This window comes from Chaetura pelagica, unplaced genomic scaffold (genome assembly GCF_000747805.2).
Source record: "Chaetura pelagica isolate M959 unplaced genomic scaffold, ChaPel_1.0 scaffold45, whole genome shotgun sequence".
Classification (NCBI taxonomy): Eukaryota; Metazoa; Chordata; class Aves; order Apodiformes; family Apodidae; genus Chaetura; species Chaetura pelagica.
In genome coordinates this window covers 115,322-132,895 of record NW_009953217.1, presented here as the reverse complement: position 1 = coordinate 132,895, position 17,574 = coordinate 115,322, and the positions used below count along the sequence as shown (strand labels likewise).

Here is a 17,574-nt window from a genome sequence, read left to right as displayed (position 1 = left end):
TATACAGTGTTGTAACTATCAACCTTATTGCTGCTAAGATACTATGACAAGAACATTAAATAAATTGATTTATGCTATCACGAGAAACTGAACCTGAGTAGATGACGTGTACAGAAAGTGGATGTTTCATGTTAAATGCCATGCTCTCAGAGGTGGTACATTACAAATTAAAGGTATATCATGACTGTGCTTTATTTTATACTCACCTAGGATGTCAAGAAATTTCATTTGAGGATTATGAACATATTCAGGAACAAGTTTCATCCAAGGTACCCACTTTTTTTTTAATCCATCAAAATGAAAGTCATATAAAGTTGGTAGCTGACCTGAAAAACATTAAGAAACTGGAGGTTTTCTGAGACACTTAAGTATTTCATAAGAAAATAATATGACTGAGATGAAAGCAAAGGGTAAGATTCTGGACAAAGTTGGGCAACACTCTGTTCTGTTTACTTGTCATTTAACCCAGTTAAGACCAAAATTCTCCTATTCTAACACTTGGATCATACTGTTGGTTTTTAAGCACCTTTCTTTCACATTTTATTTTTCCTTTCATTGTTTATCTCTTCAGCTTGGCATAGAAAAGTACTGTTCTGTAAGGACAGACCAATAGCTGAGAGTCATCTAGCATCAGTATTTCTAGGTGGTTTTCAGTGACACTCCTTCAGAGTGCAGCCAGGATAGCTAGCTGGAATGTTCTGCCTTCATGGAAGCTAACACTTCCCTAATGTAATCAATGGGACTCAGACTAAATTAATCTAAAGATCCTACCTGGCAGCTCTCCTGGCTTAGCCAGGATGTTATCATCATGAACAGTAGACATGCAGGAAATACGTTTAACATGTTCATCAAATTTAATTCTCTCAGCATCAAGAAGAGAAGCACCTAAGGAGAAATACAAAGCCTCCAAGAAAAAACACTCCAGAACATCGGGATCATGAGACCGTGCCACAAGCAGAGCTTCCAGCATCACAGTCAACTGCACCACCTGTTGTAAAACAAGACAAAACTGTAAACAGAATTGCCATTTAGATTCATAAAACTTCTTAATATGTTTCCAGCTGTTTGAGTGTTCCCTGATCTTTTGTCCTTACAGGCGCATCTACTAACATGAGTTTTAACAACAGTAAAAAAGCATTGTCAGAAACTGCTTCTTTTGTCTCTTGGTGCTCATCACTACCAAAAGTACATTTCAGCATGGATTGAAACTCCTGTGCTTTCTTTGGGAGGTTTTTACTCTCTCCATTCTTCCATTTTTCTTTTTAGATAAAACGTTTTCAGCCATCACTCTCTATTCCTTACCATATTTAAATCTGTCTGAGGAACAATGGTCTTCAGCCTTGCTCCCTGGTTGCCATCCACAATTCCCTCTACAATCAAATCGATAAGATAAGGCACGTACTTTTGATAGAGACGATCCAACTCAATTCTCTCTTGCTGAGGAATGAAAAGGACAGTAATTCAGCACACAGAAACCTGGAAAGTCAATTTTTGACAGCAGTTTACCCTGAAATATAATTGTTCTTGCAGGAATCACTTTTACCAAAGACAGGGTACAATCACATGAAGAAATGTGACACAACAGTATGGACTGCGGTTTCAGCAGGTGAGGATCGGCATTCACCAGGTGCTAGCAACTAAGTTACCTTACTTCAGCTCCCTGTGGACTTGAGTTTTCAGTCTAAGAGCCTAAGCATTTTCACTGTTCACTTTTTGGAGATCAAGTAAACTGATTTCTCAGTTCTTCACTTCTCAGAAATAACCAGAAGTTAGAAAAGCTGGGAAGTCTCTTTTGCTCTGTGCTGCAGGCCTAGTGGTTAGATTTATTGTCAGAAAAGTCACACTGCCTTTACAAAGTTGTTTTTCTTACATAGATCTACAATTCAGTATTTAATACAGATACTGTCTGAAGGAGCGAAGAAATTCCCACCTCATTTTCTCTGCTTTGGATCCACTTTTGCCAGTAGGGTGTATATCTCAGATTTTTAGGATCTACAAACACCATTCCACAGCGGGATACCGTGGCAGGAGATGCATACTGTAAGTCACCAACCTATAAAATAATCACACAAGATAATCATACATAAACAAAGAACAGCCACTGTAACTGCTCTTCAGGCTTTGTAGACCCCAAGGGTTTCTAAACCTTCCCATGTAGTATGTGGTGTGGTCATTACTTACCTCAAACAATAAAGCACAGTGTGACTGAAGTCTAATTCTCTCCCCATTTGCCAGGGTCAATAACTTGTTGTCGTCCATGACAGAATTCATGTTTTCAACCCAGAGAGCATCCACATCTCCATCAAAAAGGATGTACCTGAGGAATACATGAGCCAAGGGGCATTGACTAATCTCTGATTTTACTCACATCTATTTCAGAATTCACATGTGCCACCAAAGGCGTCGATGTCTTTTGAAGCCTCCTGTTCATTTTTAATAACCACAGTTTTCATCCATCTCACTGAGGCTGGAAACTCCCAGAAGACAGACAGATCCTTGGACACTTCCCACTTGTTTACAATGTGTTTCTTAAATAGCGAGGTATCAAGTATTTGTTTTTAATTATGTAAAAGTCAGTATTTCAAAGTTATCACACCTATTTCTAGCTGTCTACCTTCGCTCCTTCCTGTCAGTAGGCCTGTTGATTTCCCGAAAAATGTTTGACAGGACTCCATCTTTCCAGTCTCGTGTGGCAGGGTCAAGGATCCCATACAGCTCAATCACACTCATAGCTTTAGGGTTCAGTGTGTAAAGCTTTGTAAATAATCCCAGCCTAAAGATACAGCAAGAAACGCAATGTTACAACGACACAACACCATCTCATGTTAACCCAAGCAAATATTATGGTCGACTATTAATCCCGTCATGACTACACAGGGCTGAATAATACAGTCCATACCATGTTACAACCCAATTTCCATGTATCAAATTCTACACTCACTTTTTCTGTGCCTGGCACAAAGCATTAATGACGACTGACTTGCCACCTCCAGTAGGTCCAACTATCATTGTAGTGTGACGAGTCAACATTGTCTCATACATCTGAACTACTTTATCCACCTGAAAAATAAATATTGATTCAGTAGACTGCTGTCCATAATTCTCCTATGGACAAGATCAGCCACTGGGCTATATCAGTTAAGCTCTCCTCAAGCCACCCTGGGGTGCAGCAATGCATTTCCAGCTTTACAGGATACAACTAAAACTCAAGCAAATAACACTTTTTATACCTGGACTGGTAAAACAACATAACCCCCTTCTTTCAGCACGTGTTCTACAGCATCATTAAAGTCAGGGTAGCGGACTCGAGGGCAATCCAGGCCAGGAAACAGGTCTGAGATTAAGCCAAGGAAGAGAGGTACATCTTCAAACACAAGTTTAGGAAGATTCATATCTCGTAGAGCTCTCATCAGTACAAGTTCCTAAACAAAACATAGCAGAATTAATCTTAACCAAACAGCTAACCAGTCATCTAATATGTTGCTACCTGAGCAATTAATATCTGCATGGCTGGAGCACTCACTGTTCAGAAAACGTCTTTCACTATTCACCCAGAGACATTAATTTGGCTGTTTGCATCCTGGACTTAAAAGGAAGTAAAATACCTCATTTTGTATCTATTTCCCTACTTGGACTTGAGTTCTGATGGTAACTTGCTGGCAGAGAGCATGAAAAAATTCAGTGAGAACAAAATTAAATAATAACAGAAGTAACACCACTGCTCCTATTTCCAAAGCAAACCAACTACAACAGAAGTGTAAGCACATCCTCTTCCTAATTAAAAATATGATCTGCCCAGGATAATTAAGTAGCAAATCTACCTCACTGAGGTCTGCTGATCCTCTTTTCAGTTCTCCAGCCATCACTAACACAGATTTAAGGGCCCGCAGTCCAAAATCATAATGATGCTGTTTAGAAAGTTGTTCCCTTGCCAGCTTGTACAGCACTGTCATCTTTTTGGCAAGGATCTGTTTGAGATTTAAGAGAATCACAAATGCGTAAGTCACAATCAAACCCTGACCATGCATACATGGTTGTGTATGTGGGTATGGGTAGCAATAAAATTTTCTTACCTTTGCTGTAAGGAACCCTTCAGAAAAGAGCATGATTTCACAGATTTGCTGAAGATCTGGTACAATAACAACCACAGGCCTGAACAAAGCTTTTACAGACTCAGGGAGCTCAGTCCGACCAGCATAACCAGGATTCATTGTAATAAAAATGCCCATTCGGCTGTCAAGGGTAATTTCCTGCCCTTCAAACTAAAGGGATAAGAAAACATTAGAACAATGTGCATTTGGAATGGAAATAAATAGTACTATGTGCTCAAAGAGAAGCAAAAATACTGGGGCACCCACTTAGGGCGACATGTTAAAATATTTAGCTCTAGATACTCATCCAGATATATTCATCCCACTGTTTGTACCTTGGATATAAACATTAAGACTTTCACACTTCTCAAGCATATTTTCTGTCTGAGGGTTTTGAATTCCAATAAACATCAGCAAACAAAGCCTCACAATCCATAGCAAGTTCAGTTCCCTCCTTCCCTTATTACCACTATACTATTATCCCATTTACTTAGTATTACCTTTTATTTTCTATTATCCTGTTTAGCTTACTTTTATCCCACTTCACAAAGGAAGAACCTAGCAAAGGATGAGGAAACCAGCAATGCTTTAACATCCATGAAACTAAGAGCACACACTCTGTAGTTTGAAATGTTCAGCCTTCACAATTCCTCTTCTTTTTTGGATGTTTACCTGAAATCTTTCCAACTGATTCATTAAAGCATTTCGAATAGTCTGAATCTGAGAAGAAATGACTGAAAGCACAGAAGCATCAATACGATTGAATTCATCAAAGCATCCCCATGCTCCACACTGGGCAAGACCAGACAAAATTTTACCAACTGCCTATCAAGAACAAGAAAAACATCTCAGCAATATATATATATATATATATATATAAAACATTAAGCATCAACAAACACTGGAGTATGCTAAAATTCTTAAGGTCTATGTAAAATTCTAGATAACTATTTATGCAGGAGCTAGCAATCTGTCATAATGTCTTGCAATCATTACTTGCCAAGTGCAGATTGCCTATGATGAGTTTAAGCACATGTCATCTAGTCATTGCTCCCCTGCTTGAAAGCACCTGAAATTCCTTCAGGAATGTATGTAAAATAGGCATTTTTTACTATATTTCATTATCAATTGGCATGGTATCTCTCAGGGAGGTAGTCATGCAGAAGTTCAGAATATGCCTTTATCCCGAGCATGGAAAAAGAGCAGTAATTGGCACTTTATCAGAGAACACACAGATCTTTAGCTCTTACTTTGAAATCCATGCCTTCTCCACAGTTTGTCACTACACACAGCAAGCCCAGCGCTTTGGCCAGATCCTTGGTTGTTTCTGTTTTCCCTGTACCTGCTGGCCCTGCTGGTGCTCCTCCCAAATACATCGATAAAGCCTTTGGAGACAGACCAAAAAGCAAAGCAAAGCCTGGATTACACTTATATTAGGTCAGCAGCAAAATCACAAATGAACCCTTGGGTACAAAAAGCCTTGAATTTTATCTGTGAATGCATGCTCAATCTTTGAGGCAACCAGGTTAGAAGGACAACTGATTTCAAACAGATTAGCCTTGGCTTTAGCATCTGGGAGGTGACAAAGTGGCAACACAACAATGTGATTGCCTAGAAGTGTATTTTAGATGGGTTTGTTAGTAAAAATCTCCTGGAACACACACCTGTGTGAGTGTGAGATAGATGCGGTCTGTAAGAGGGGTGATGACCAGGCGCCCGTTCAAGCCCATGTACTCGTAGCCATAGGAGAAGGAGCCCGTGCACTGCCGCACGCACAGATCATCCGGCTCCCGCTCCCAGTAGAAGCGCAGCTGGCTTTCCCACTCAAACTCCTGAGCCTGCAGGATGCTGCACAGGAGAGACATCCTCCCGTGAGCTAAGAGGGTGGAAGCACAATGTGGTGCTTCCTCAGTAGGCTGGGGGGTGTTGTTTACCCGTCTCTGACAAACGCATCGACAATGTCTCTGGCGTGAACGTCGATGATGAGAACCGTGTTGTATTTCTTCCTGTCGTTGCTGCTCAGAGGCTTTGTAATGCGGGTAACCAGCTCAGCAATCTGCTGATGCATCTTTTTAGCATAAAGTTTCATTGCCTGTTTTTCTCCCTTCTTCACTTTCTGGAAGACATCCTCTACCTGCCAAGTCCACCACACCTGGTTAGCAGCCAGCACCATCATGCCTTGGAACAGTAACATCCAATCAACTCTATGGGAAATACATGCAGGGAGAGAGTCTGGGTTACTGTTCATTCCCAGTAACTGATCAGGACAGGAAAAAGGGAAAGGGAAAAGAAAAGAGAAAGGGAAGGGCAAAAAATTTCTCCTATTTCTGCAGCAACTACAACATGAGCCAAACTTGAAAGAGATGTACAGAATTCTATCAAGTTGTGCTGCAGTATTTCAAAAGCCTAGGAAATACTCTGATAGAAAAGCTGGCTATTCCATGTGTAAAGATTGCCAAGTGGAATTCATAGGCATACATACTGTGCACAGAATACTAAAAAGAAAAGATCAAGACTTAGGAAATTAGATACAATAGATAACACATTTCTTCTTGGTCAGTTAATATCCTATATGTATGTATTCATATCCCTACACACACAGAAATACAGGCTAAATGGTGTAAAAATAATAATAAAAAAAGTCTTTATATTTTTCTACACTGCTACAGCCTCATAATAACATGGAAGGTATCTGTGTTATCCTTGACACTGATTGTTTCACCTGCTTCTGTCTTCGCAGTATCGAAAAATCGCTTCCTTGGTGAGACGTTTGTTCGTTCTTCTCATTTCCTCCAGCACTGCTGTCATCCAAGTCTCCACTCTGCCTTCTGCAGCTACAGCCTTCCTGAACTCCATCACCTCCCCCTCCGCTGAAATCATGGCTGTTGCCATCATCTTATCATTTTCAGCATCATGAAACCTCAGGGAGGCTACATTATCATACATCTAAAACACAGAAACTTAGTGGCAGTCTGGAAAAAAAGCTTTGACCAAAGTGTATCTAGTTCCCATTTAATCTTGAAAGAAAATTTCCACAAAATCTAAGGGAAAAATGGATCTGATTTGTAAGGAATCAGATACTAATGCTGATGTGTAGCCCAACTGCAGAGTAAACAAGCACATGATCTGGCCCAAATTACACTGATTTTTTTTTTTCTAGAAAATAATGATCTATCAGGAGCTACGGGAACTAATGATTGATCATTCTGGTGCAGCCTGAAGGATCCTGTACCATAACTGCTACTGGCCAGGATGAGAGCAAGTGCAGGATATCGATTAGATTTTATTTGATCACTCACAACCTCCTTCCAGATGCTGCCAGGATGCTCTTTGCATGCAATAAATATTAGCACACCCTTAACAGCACATACAGTATATTCTATTAAGCTTTTTAAAGCTCCCTGAAGCACAAGGCACTGTGGAAAGCCAGGCATTGTACCTTTATCATGTGTTCCTGGACACAGAGTGGGCTACTGCTGCCAAGGATACTAAGCAACTCATCATCAGATATAAAGAAAAACCTTGGGAAAGCATTTCGTTTGGAATCCAAATAATCATTCAAGCTTTTCTGACATTTCTCCAGCACAGCACTTATATGATGGAGGTCTGAGAGACGATTTGGGGCTTCACAGCAGTTTTTTACCGTTGGATCTTTTACAGTTTCTTCCATTATCTACACAGGGAGACAAGAAAGTTTAGAAAATATTGAACAACAAGGGATTCTACTAAATTACATTTAACTAGTGACCACAGTTATCTATGGAACTGGAAGCAAAATGCACTAGATAATTACGCTGATCACAAGTCAAGTCAGTTACTTGCCTTTTTAAACAAACTGTCTACGCTGTCAAATACTTTGGCTTCCTCTTCAAGTTGTGATCTGATATCTCCACCAATAAAGATGCTCTCCAGGTACATCCATTTTCTCTGAACCACCATCCAGATCTAAGAATCAAAAGTTACCATCAAAGAAAAAAAATTAAAAAAAATAAAACCCCCTCAATTATAAATAATACACATTAATTATTTAGTCGGGCACTTTCCTTCCTACCTCAATTACTTCACCAATCAATGACAGAGTTTTTTCCCAGCGGTGAACAGTGGAAAGGAAAGGACCCACAAATCGACTGCTCAAGATACTCTGAAGATTGACATTGTTGTCATCAAGAATCTCTGAAATTTCATCTACAGACGCCAGAATAAAGCCTCTCTGCTCAGTGCCTTTGAAGTACATCTGTACAGTGAATTTCAGGTGTTCCCACGTTTCTGTTATTTCCTTTACACCCTGCATGTCAGCATAAAAAGGTGCATGTTTTAGTCTTCAAAAACTAGAGAACTAATCTCAGCATAAAAATCAAATCAAATAATTTAGCAAAATTTTTGCAGATTTTTCTAACTGGTTTATAAAGAAGGTTGCATTTCAAAATATTATTATGGCAATAGAATGAATCCTTCTTCAGATCCTTTTTCATAGGCCAAACTTGCTTATTGTAATAACAGAAATCCAATATATTGCTGACAAAGGTAAGATAGCACAGCATTCTGTGCCATTGACCTTAGTTGCCATCAATTATATCACAGCAGCTCCCTGAAGATGGCTGAACTTGCTGGCATACCAATACAAAAATCTCAAATAAAACCCAGACTGTTATCATTTATATCTGTTTAGTTTTATGATTATTTTTACACTACCTTCTCAATGCTAAGTTCCTTAACAGCACTTCCAACTATTTCTGCAAGAACATCTGAGTATCTGTGAAGTTCCATAGCAAATAGATTCTCCAAAGTGAATGTTTCTGTTTTCATTTCAAAACTTGTTCCTGTTCTCTCCATGAGATCTTGCCAATGCCTGTTTTAAATTGACACACCAACAATTGTACCAACCACCACGATACAGTAAAAATGAAAACACCTGTAATTTACTATATGATAATGAAAACATGTTTATGAATGCATAAAGTACCCTAGTCTCCCTAGTCACCTTACATGCTATTCCACAAGTTCATTAAGCAGAAAGTGAAGTTTCAAGCTGCAGGACATGGCACGACTACAGTAACTGAAATTAGAAGTTCTAAAAAAACAAACAAAATCTCCCTAGGTATATAAAATGGATCTAAATAAATCAAAGCAAACCTTTCTCTTAAAGCTTCATTTTTCAAATCAAGCAACAAAGGGATGGAGTCTCGAAAAGCCTTCATTTTCTTTTCCAGGTGGAAGGCCACGGGCAGGCTGCGAACGTCTCTGGGCAGCTTTCGAAAGGCTTTAAGGAATCTTTCAATTCCTTCCTGAAGAACCTGGACATTGAGGTCTATCCAGAGTGTCTGAGACCATTCCTTCTTAGCTGCCTGGAAACATGGTCATCAGAAGGAAAATACTATAGTTGCTTTTAGATGACACACAAAAGATCTTGCAACTACAGCAGGACCTAGAGACCACAATCAGCATGCAGGTGTAATTGTATTAACATTTTACAAATAGAGGAAGAGAGAGGTTCAAGTCCAAACTGGATTCCTGGCCAAAAACAACCAGTTGTATCAGAAATAATCAAAAGGAAACACAGAGAACATGAAAAGCATCCTTAATAGCATATTTTATAGGACATTTTAGCTCTGGAAAAATAAAGCAAATTAAAAAATAGTTAAGATCAATTAAAGCCTGAAACACACCTTGTCACCTGTGCACACAAGATATCCGTAAGAAATTTCACTGAAATGATCAGGATACTTGTGCAGTAAAATGCCACCCAATAATTATTAGAGGGAGGTTTGCTCCTGCCTGGTAAGAGTATGTGTTTGGGCCACAACAGAAGCACTGTTGGTCCTGTGCTAGCATTAAAATAATTTCATGGTGATAGTCAGGTGCAGCTCACAGCTTATTTCATGCAAAGGCTTAGAACAGAGTTGCAGCAACTAGAGGACAATGTAACCCCTTCTCTCCCCCACTTTTTCTGTATGTATGTGCACACAGAAATGTGTCCATCTGTGCACACACAGTGTAACACTTACCTTTTGTAATTCATAAATTTCATAGATCTGCTTTAGACCTCTCATATGTTTCTGTGCTTGCAGTAAGTCAGAGTATGCTGTAACTGGCATGTCTAAAAGTTTCTCAACACTGCCCAGTTCCTGCTTATTTCGTTCCAGGCGTTCCAGTTCTTTCTCAAAAATGGCCAACAGTTCCAATCCTGGGAAAGGAAAGGAATTTTTCTAGATAAACAATCCCACAGGTCATGGGGAATAAATAAGATATTATTTGCACAGAGTCTTTAGAAGGTAGAGTACTAAAAATACCTCATTCTTGGTTGATCAGTTTGTATGGTAATAAGGAAAACATAATTCTCTTGTTCTTCATAAATGTGAAGAATTGTCCAAAGACTAATATTTTTAAGAAATCCCTTTACATAGATTAATCCATTTACCTTTATCAAGATTTTCTCCAACAGCACCAGGCCCTTCGGTCATGAATTTTTGGAAGAAATTTTCTGTCTCTTTGTGGTAGTCCTCAACCTGTTGCTGTGTAACCTAAAGAGAAGAGTGTTTAAATTGTTTTCCTTTCCATTTCTTTTTACTTCTTTTTTTTCCCCAAGATTAATTACAAATGTTACCTTTGCAAATGTTGTTTTTATGCCTCCAAGGTTGTGATTAACTTCTGATGCTTCAAAGAAGAGAGCCTCCCACTTCTCCTTAATCTTGTTGGCCATCTCTTGCTCCTCTTCATCTACCTAAAGCACAAGTAACGTCTCTCACAAGGAAGTGAGGAATATGTGTTCACATTATAAATTTTCAAAACACAGAACCAGCATTGAAGTGATCTGAATCAGATTGAAACCCATGCAATATGTCCATTTTAAAGTGAAGATACAGTTTTGAGAAGGGGGTTTGGAACCAGCATTGAAGTGATCTGAATCAGATTGAAACCCATGCAATATGTCCATTTTAAAGTGAAGATACAGTTTTGAGAAGGGGGTTTGGACTGGACAAATCTCCAGACATCACTTCTAACCCCAACAATATTGTGATTCCATAAAATACCTTAGAAGAAAAGTATTTATTCATTCAAATGTGAGGCATTTGTGGCCCTAGCTCAAATCTGAAATGTTTTATGAAACAAGGCACTTACTGAAATATTATACATTGTAAGAGTTTGGTATCTCTCCCATATGTCTAAGTATTTCAGTTCCACATCGAAGGACATGAGCCTGATCTGTGCAATTGTGCCAAGGACAATTCTCAGATCATCCAGGGAATCCGGACATATCTTAAGACTCTGTGATAAGCTCTGTAAAAAGTAAAAATAATTTCCAGAAGCAACAAAGTGATTAGGCAAAATTATAATTATTAGTGAAACACAAAACACAAATAAATAACATGCAGATTAATTTCAGTTTTCAGTCTATGTGCTAAAGATAACACACACACCCCAAAAATCAACAAAAAGTAAACCCCAGTACAGAAGGGATGTTTTTGGTACAACAAAATAGAAGTTGTAAGGAGAAGTTTAAAGGGAATTACCAGTACAGGAGTGAAAGAGTCCTGGGTTTTCATGTTAGTGCTCTCTCCTGTTTCCCAGCTACAGAGAGAGTCAGCTCCCCTCTTTATGTATGACATACCAGAAAACACCAGATGGCTTGAAACTATCTGGAGCATGGTTCAGACCCTCACCCACTACTCAGTGCTAGCTATATCGTGCAACAGGAGCTGAAAACACCCACCTGAATCTTCTCCTCAAGACTGAGGAGTTCCTCTCTTGCAGACTTATTAAGCAACTTCCCAAGTGAAGACATCCAGACTCTAGCATGTTCCTGCAGTGTGCAGGCTAAAGGAGCCAGCTGAAGCCTGATAAACTGCTCATCTTTAATCAAAGGCTGTTGAGCCACTTCTTCAGCTACCTTTGAATAGAACTGCAACTCATCATCAAAGGTGACACAAGCAGCCTTTTCTGCAGCTAACTTTTCCATTACTTTGTCTTTGTCTGATTTCCACAGCCTCTCATACCTCTTCCATTGGTTCAAATACTTGCTGAGAGAAGCCAGGGGTTTGTGGACATTCTGAGTGATGAGAACAGCCTGTTCAACCACCAGAGGGTTCTGGGAAATGTCACTGTAAAAGCTGAAAGTGGTAACTTCATCTTCGTTTACAGGCTGAGGAGGGCACTCAATACATGTACCATGCATCCACCGTACAAAATGCTAGAGTTTTCAAGACAGGGTTGAAAAACTGTTACTTTGTAGAGAGTTATTTTAGTCAAATCAGTCATTATTATTTAGAAGACTATGGAGGAGGTGGTATGCATGATTTCTCAAATAAAGCAAGAAAATATTACATTTTCCCAGAAACTTGAGAAAATAGTTAGTTTCAGCCAAACAAAACATTTCCATGCATTGCTCAGTTTGCTTTTTAAATCTCCACTGAGCAACTGTACAGCATGACCCAGAGAAATGGGTATTAGATCAAAAAGGCTGGATGCAGCAGTGGAGTAGAACAGCAAATCTGAGCATAGGAAGCACGTTTAATATAAATATATTCCTTTCGGGTGACATCTGGAATTATTTCTCCATCAGCACAGGGCAGGAACACTGCCACAATGTTTGGCTTCTTTTCTGGAAAGCAGTTCAATGAGAACACACTTCTGCAGGAAAATACTGCTACAACTTTGCCAGCAAGTTAGATATTTTGTCTGCTATAAATCTGCTGCCCTGTATCCATCCTAGATGCCCTTCTCCCAGCATTTTCTGAACTGGTTTTCTGCTGCTTTTGAGAAGGGCCATAAATTAGAGAAGGCTGCACACATGCCTTATTCCACCAGATTATTCATACATCAGAAAACAACACCTGTATTGCAATCAGAAAAGTATTTCCTTCTGATGTATATAGAACCAAATAATGACCTTGCACTGTCAAAACTGCAGGAAAGCAACAATCTTCCCTGAGTAAAAATTGCATTAAGGTTTATGGTTTGTTTGTTTTTTTCCCTTCATCATCAGTTTGTAAAATTAGGTCAGTCTGTAAAATTAGAACAATGTACTGGGTATTTTGATTTCAAGAGAAAGCAATATGAATCTTCCCCTTGACATTTATTCCTCCCAAAGATAAAGCAAGATTATTCATTACAATCACAAGCAAACTCTGACAACAAGTAAATCTTTATCAAAAATCACCTTGGTGACCTCAACACAGTCTTGAACACATTGTGCAGCCATTTTGTCAATCTCACTGGCACTAGGTTGCAAGATTATCTCATGAGCAGATAAAAGAGCTTCTGCTTGGAGCAGTGGCACATTTGCAAGAACAGCTGCATTAAAAGCCTGCAAATTCCTGAGAAAGGACAAAAAAATATGTTGAACATTCTAATAAACAGGTGCTGTCCCCCATGGAAATGCCCAACACAGACTGCAATTACCAGGTGTGTACTTCCATATGTAGGCAGATCTGTCTGAAGTCAATTACCATTGATTGCAGCTGGGAACACTGGTGTGCACCAGAGCAAAACTGCCCCACTAATACTCATCTAATGCAAAAGCTTGACTAGCTGAAAAAAGCTATTGGAAGGAATGAATGGGGATACCCTGGTTTAAAAGGATACTGAGTCTGTGGTCAACTCTACTGCAAGAGTCCAGCCAAGAAAGCACAATGGAGTCAGCTGATCGTAAGAAGAAGAGATGGTTGGGAAGCTTTTATAACCCTACAATGCACTATTGTAATAATATCTTGCTTACAATATAAGTCTTTATAATGTTTTGCTACAGGAACCTCCTTCTGCCCAGCTGCTGCAGGGCAGGTAAAGTAAAATCCAACTAACCTTTGTTCATGTACTGATGTCCCCTACATCACAGGGATGCATCTGGCACCCTGACAGAATTCTGATAATTCTTTTGTAAAACAAAACCTTGATTTTAAAAATAAGCCAGGGGTATGCAACTACACACACAGCAGAAAAAGTATCTTCTTCCTCTCTTCTGCTAATGACACGAACAGATCCATTTTCTCAGAATTTGGGTTCCTCCTGTACCTTGTTATCAGCCCTCCATTATTCACAGGAAAAAGAAAAAAAAAGGTAAAAATACTGCCTTAAACTGCAACTCACTGAGGAGTTCCTAGAGAGTATCAGTGTAGCCACTGATCAACAGATCCAGAAAAACCTGAAGCGGAAAGACTGAAAATCTATTAATGCAAACAGTTGACTTACTTCAAAATTAACTGTGTCAACACCTGATAAATCCTGTTTTCCCAGTAGGCAAAATAGGAAGTTAATTTTGGAGATTTGCCACTTTTTGTATTGGCAACTTGGTTTTCCACTTCCATGAGCAACTGTGGAATGGCAGTGTACTTCCTAACCATGTGTGCCACATCTTTCGCTCTCTCACACTTCACATACTCAAAAAATTCTTTTGCTTCTGCAAAAGATACAAAAGTAGTGTTATTAACTGCAAAAGATCCAATAGACTCGCAGACTGGAATAATTAGCTGGGCTTTAGTAGTGAATATGAAGTTGATCTTGTATACTGACCAAAAAAATCTTCAGTTTTTAATGCTTAATTTATTAGTATTCCAGCTCTCTCATTCTATATGGATTCATCAGCAACCATTAGATGTGAAAATAACCTTCTCCAGACTTGCAAAGTGGTGCAAGCAATTTGATCCATCACACACTCATGTGACAAGGAGACCTGGGAGACAATTGCCTCACTGCAATTTCCATCTGAGGAAACCAGTTTAGTTCAGATGGCCCAGAAGGAGCTGACAGTCCATGTGTAGCTCTAAGGCTACACTACTGCATAGAAGGAGGACAAGGAAATCAGGGGAAAGCTAGGGGGAAAGGTACTTTTTGCAAGGTAAACACAAGTCAAACAATCTACTTCTATACTCATCTCTATCTTTCTCTCATTAACACCATCAAATTCAGAATAATGAAGTTCTGCTTTTACTTCCTCTGTTCCTCCATGAAACACTGGAACTACTTTTGGTGAGAATTACAAGGGTTGATCACAACAAGTAGAAGTGCTAAGTAGCAGAGAGCAATATAAAATATCACAGAGCTTGGGAATGAAAACATAAAGACTTACCAGGAAGTTTATCACCATTTTTTGACAGTGGAAACTTAAAGAGATTTGTTGATTCTATGAACAGAAGTTTGTTGCTTATGTCTTCAGAGTGATTATGAATCTGATGGACAAGTGATTCAAACTCCTTGATGGCCTGGGAACTCCGGAAAATAAACTCATCCACACCTTGAAATGAATCACAAACATTTGTAGGTTTTTTCTTTAAAGAAATATTTCACCAATGCATCAAAACTGCCACAGCCAGATGTGCTGTGTCTCTGAGAATTAACTGATGCTCTGTAGAAAAAGGTATCAGGTGGTTTCTCACCTAATCCTTCATCCAGCTCCCTTACAGCTGTTATCTAAGGGTCTCCATTCATTTCCATTTAGTGTTTTAAATATAATAGAAACTCTCCTGGATCAGAGACTATTTTACCTACTGTTCTAACTCTGACTGTGGCAACAGGATGTTCCATTTAGGGATATATTGCTGTCATATGACATATAAAAAATAGATTGCAGAACTGAAGACATTCTTTAACTGAAAATCGATATCTGAGGCCATTTTAAAATAGTCTCTCCATTACCTGCAGAGTTCCATGTGACTCTTCTGTGCCCTGATTTGAATACGCTCCAGAGTTCTTGAATATAGTCATAAAGAAGTTTGGTTTCTGCTTCATTCAGTGTTCCCAATAATCTGTGATACTGATCCAGCATGTGTTCCAATCTATTTTTATATCTAAGGAGTGTAATTAACACAATAACAACAACAAAACAAAAATAATTTTCTGGAAATACAGCTCTGAACTCAGATCAAAGATCAGATCACTCCCATCATTCCATTCAGACATCCATATAAAGCACAATTTGCAGAAATAACCACTGAATATGTATTGATTATAAAGCCAATTGATTTCCCATTGAAAACAAAACAAAAACATAAAAAATGGCACCCATAGCAGCTAGACAAACCCTCTAGCTTCTTAGTTTTTAAGACAGCCTCAGTTTGAAACACATAAAAGAACTGAACAGTGACTTGTCCAAAGCTGTACATGAAGAAAGCAGCAGTGAGTTTAAATGTGAGCTGAAATTTAAATAGCACTAAAAATTCGTTTAAAACAAATTGCTTGCCTTGTTTTTTCTCAGATTTGATGAGATGTTAATTTGTATGACATGGTCCTACAGGGTAAAGGACGCAGACAGCACCACAGAAAAGCCTACTGATGCAACATGGCCATTAGTAATTTTACCCATTAAAAAAAGTCACTCCAGGCTTGTCACAAAATGTCATGACTTGGGATCCATTCTGGTTTGGAGTGAAATCACTTGAAACACTGCCCTAAGTCTGTATGTGAGCAGCTACTCTGTTACAGCCTTACCTAAGGTATTTGTCCTCCTGTAATGCCACATATTTTGCCATTTCTGGGACTGGCAGCCCTAGTTGTTCCATGTACTTGGTTTCAATTATAAGCTCTTGGAGTCTGGGAGAAAAATTCACAATGAAGTGGATGCTGCTCTTAGTGGTGGCAGGATCCTCTGTTGCAGAGCTCTACAACACAGGAAGAGCAGCAGAAAGGAGAGGAACATCAACCAGTTACAATGCAAGGAACAGGTCAGCTGTTGGAGACATTTGATAAGGAAGTAGATAAAAATCAGAATGGCTGACATTCAGAGCTTGTGGAAATGCCTTTAAAATTTGACAGCAACCTCAGCATTCTAGTTTCAGAAATTACACACAACTGCCTCCTCAGTGAAAGCTGATTACAAGAAACAGTGGAAGTACATAATCAGATGACAGTTTCATCAGAACAGGATTCTGCATGATCCTGATGTCCCAAAGATGTTACACCAAAACCCCCAAAATTACAGGAATTACAGCCCTGAATGCACAGAGGAAGAACATTCATCCATTTGCCAGGTCACTCAGCAACTATATCTTATAAAGGACCACAAAGAATTCTGAGCTCATAACTTTTGAAATTTTCCTTTCAAAAACTGTGTTTAAAAATATTATTCTTAGAAAAATCTTCCTAACCATCAGATTGGTTTTTGCTCTTCCCCCACAGAGAAGTATGGAACACCTACTTCCCAGATCTCACCTGCTCAGAAGTCTCTGGATTAACATGGGTTGCAGCCTCCCCAGTGATGACAGTCAGCAGAGTATCTCTGAGTAACTGTGGGAGGATGTGCTCTGTCTCCATTCTCCACTGACTGTATTTTTCACTTTCATACTCTTTCATCCTCTTGGCCACTTGAAGATACATTTGTTTTACCTAGAAAAGAAAATTCCACATAATTAATTTTCAAGACCATGAGAAGTGTTCAACTAACATATTTTAATATGGCTCCTAATTTTCATTAGCTGAGAGGGCAAGTAGTGCCTTTTGATTCATGCAGGTGATGGAGAATTTAGGCTCTTGAATTCTGACACTGTCTCTCAGG

The 17,574-nt window shown here is 39.1% G+C and overlaps 1 protein-coding gene across 1 annotated transcript in view; it reads right to left on the bottom strand.

Moving 5' to 3' along the window:
* Positions 1-17,574, bottom strand: part of DNAH10 (dynein, axonemal, heavy chain 10) — a 58,312-nt gene that overhangs the window by 26,096 nt on the left and 14,642 nt on the right. The window contains exons 14-44 of the mRNA XM_009997677.1: positions 17,232-17,405; positions 16,512-16,681; positions 15,720-15,871; positions 15,154-15,318; positions 14,277-14,484; positions 13,249-13,405; positions 11,803-12,279; positions 11,211-11,369; positions 10,696-10,812; positions 10,510-10,612; positions 10,097-10,275; positions 9,225-9,436; positions 8,784-8,940; positions 8,143-8,376; positions 7,914-8,036; positions 7,531-7,764; positions 6,814-7,037; positions 6,026-6,295; positions 5,756-5,939; positions 5,342-5,476; positions 4,764-4,916; positions 4,074-4,262; positions 3,822-3,968; positions 3,231-3,422; positions 2,942-3,060; positions 2,615-2,773; positions 2,182-2,317; positions 1,931-2,053; positions 1,303-1,437; positions 772-988; positions 207-326 (exon numbers count right to left, since the gene is read on the bottom strand). Coding sequence (XP_009995979.1) covers positions 207-326; positions 772-988; positions 1,303-1,437; positions 1,931-2,053; positions 2,182-2,317; positions 2,615-2,773; positions 2,942-3,060; positions 3,231-3,422; positions 3,822-3,968; positions 4,074-4,262; positions 4,764-4,916; positions 5,342-5,476; positions 5,756-5,939; positions 6,026-6,295; positions 6,814-7,037; positions 7,531-7,764; positions 7,914-8,036; positions 8,143-8,376; positions 8,784-8,940; positions 9,225-9,436; positions 10,097-10,275; positions 10,510-10,612; positions 10,696-10,812; positions 11,211-11,369; positions 11,803-12,279; positions 13,249-13,405; positions 14,277-14,484; positions 15,154-15,318; positions 15,720-15,871; positions 16,512-16,681; positions 17,232-17,405 — 5,524 coding nt within the window. The remainder of the gene's footprint in view (positions 1-206; positions 327-771; positions 989-1,302; positions 1,438-1,930; positions 2,054-2,181; positions 2,318-2,614; positions 2,774-2,941; positions 3,061-3,230; positions 3,423-3,821; positions 3,969-4,073; positions 4,263-4,763; positions 4,917-5,341; positions 5,477-5,755; positions 5,940-6,025; positions 6,296-6,813; positions 7,038-7,530; positions 7,765-7,913; positions 8,037-8,142; positions 8,377-8,783; positions 8,941-9,224; positions 9,437-10,096; positions 10,276-10,509; positions 10,613-10,695; positions 10,813-11,210; positions 11,370-11,802; positions 12,280-13,248; positions 13,406-14,276; positions 14,485-15,153; positions 15,319-15,719; positions 15,872-16,511; positions 16,682-17,231; positions 17,406-17,574) is intronic.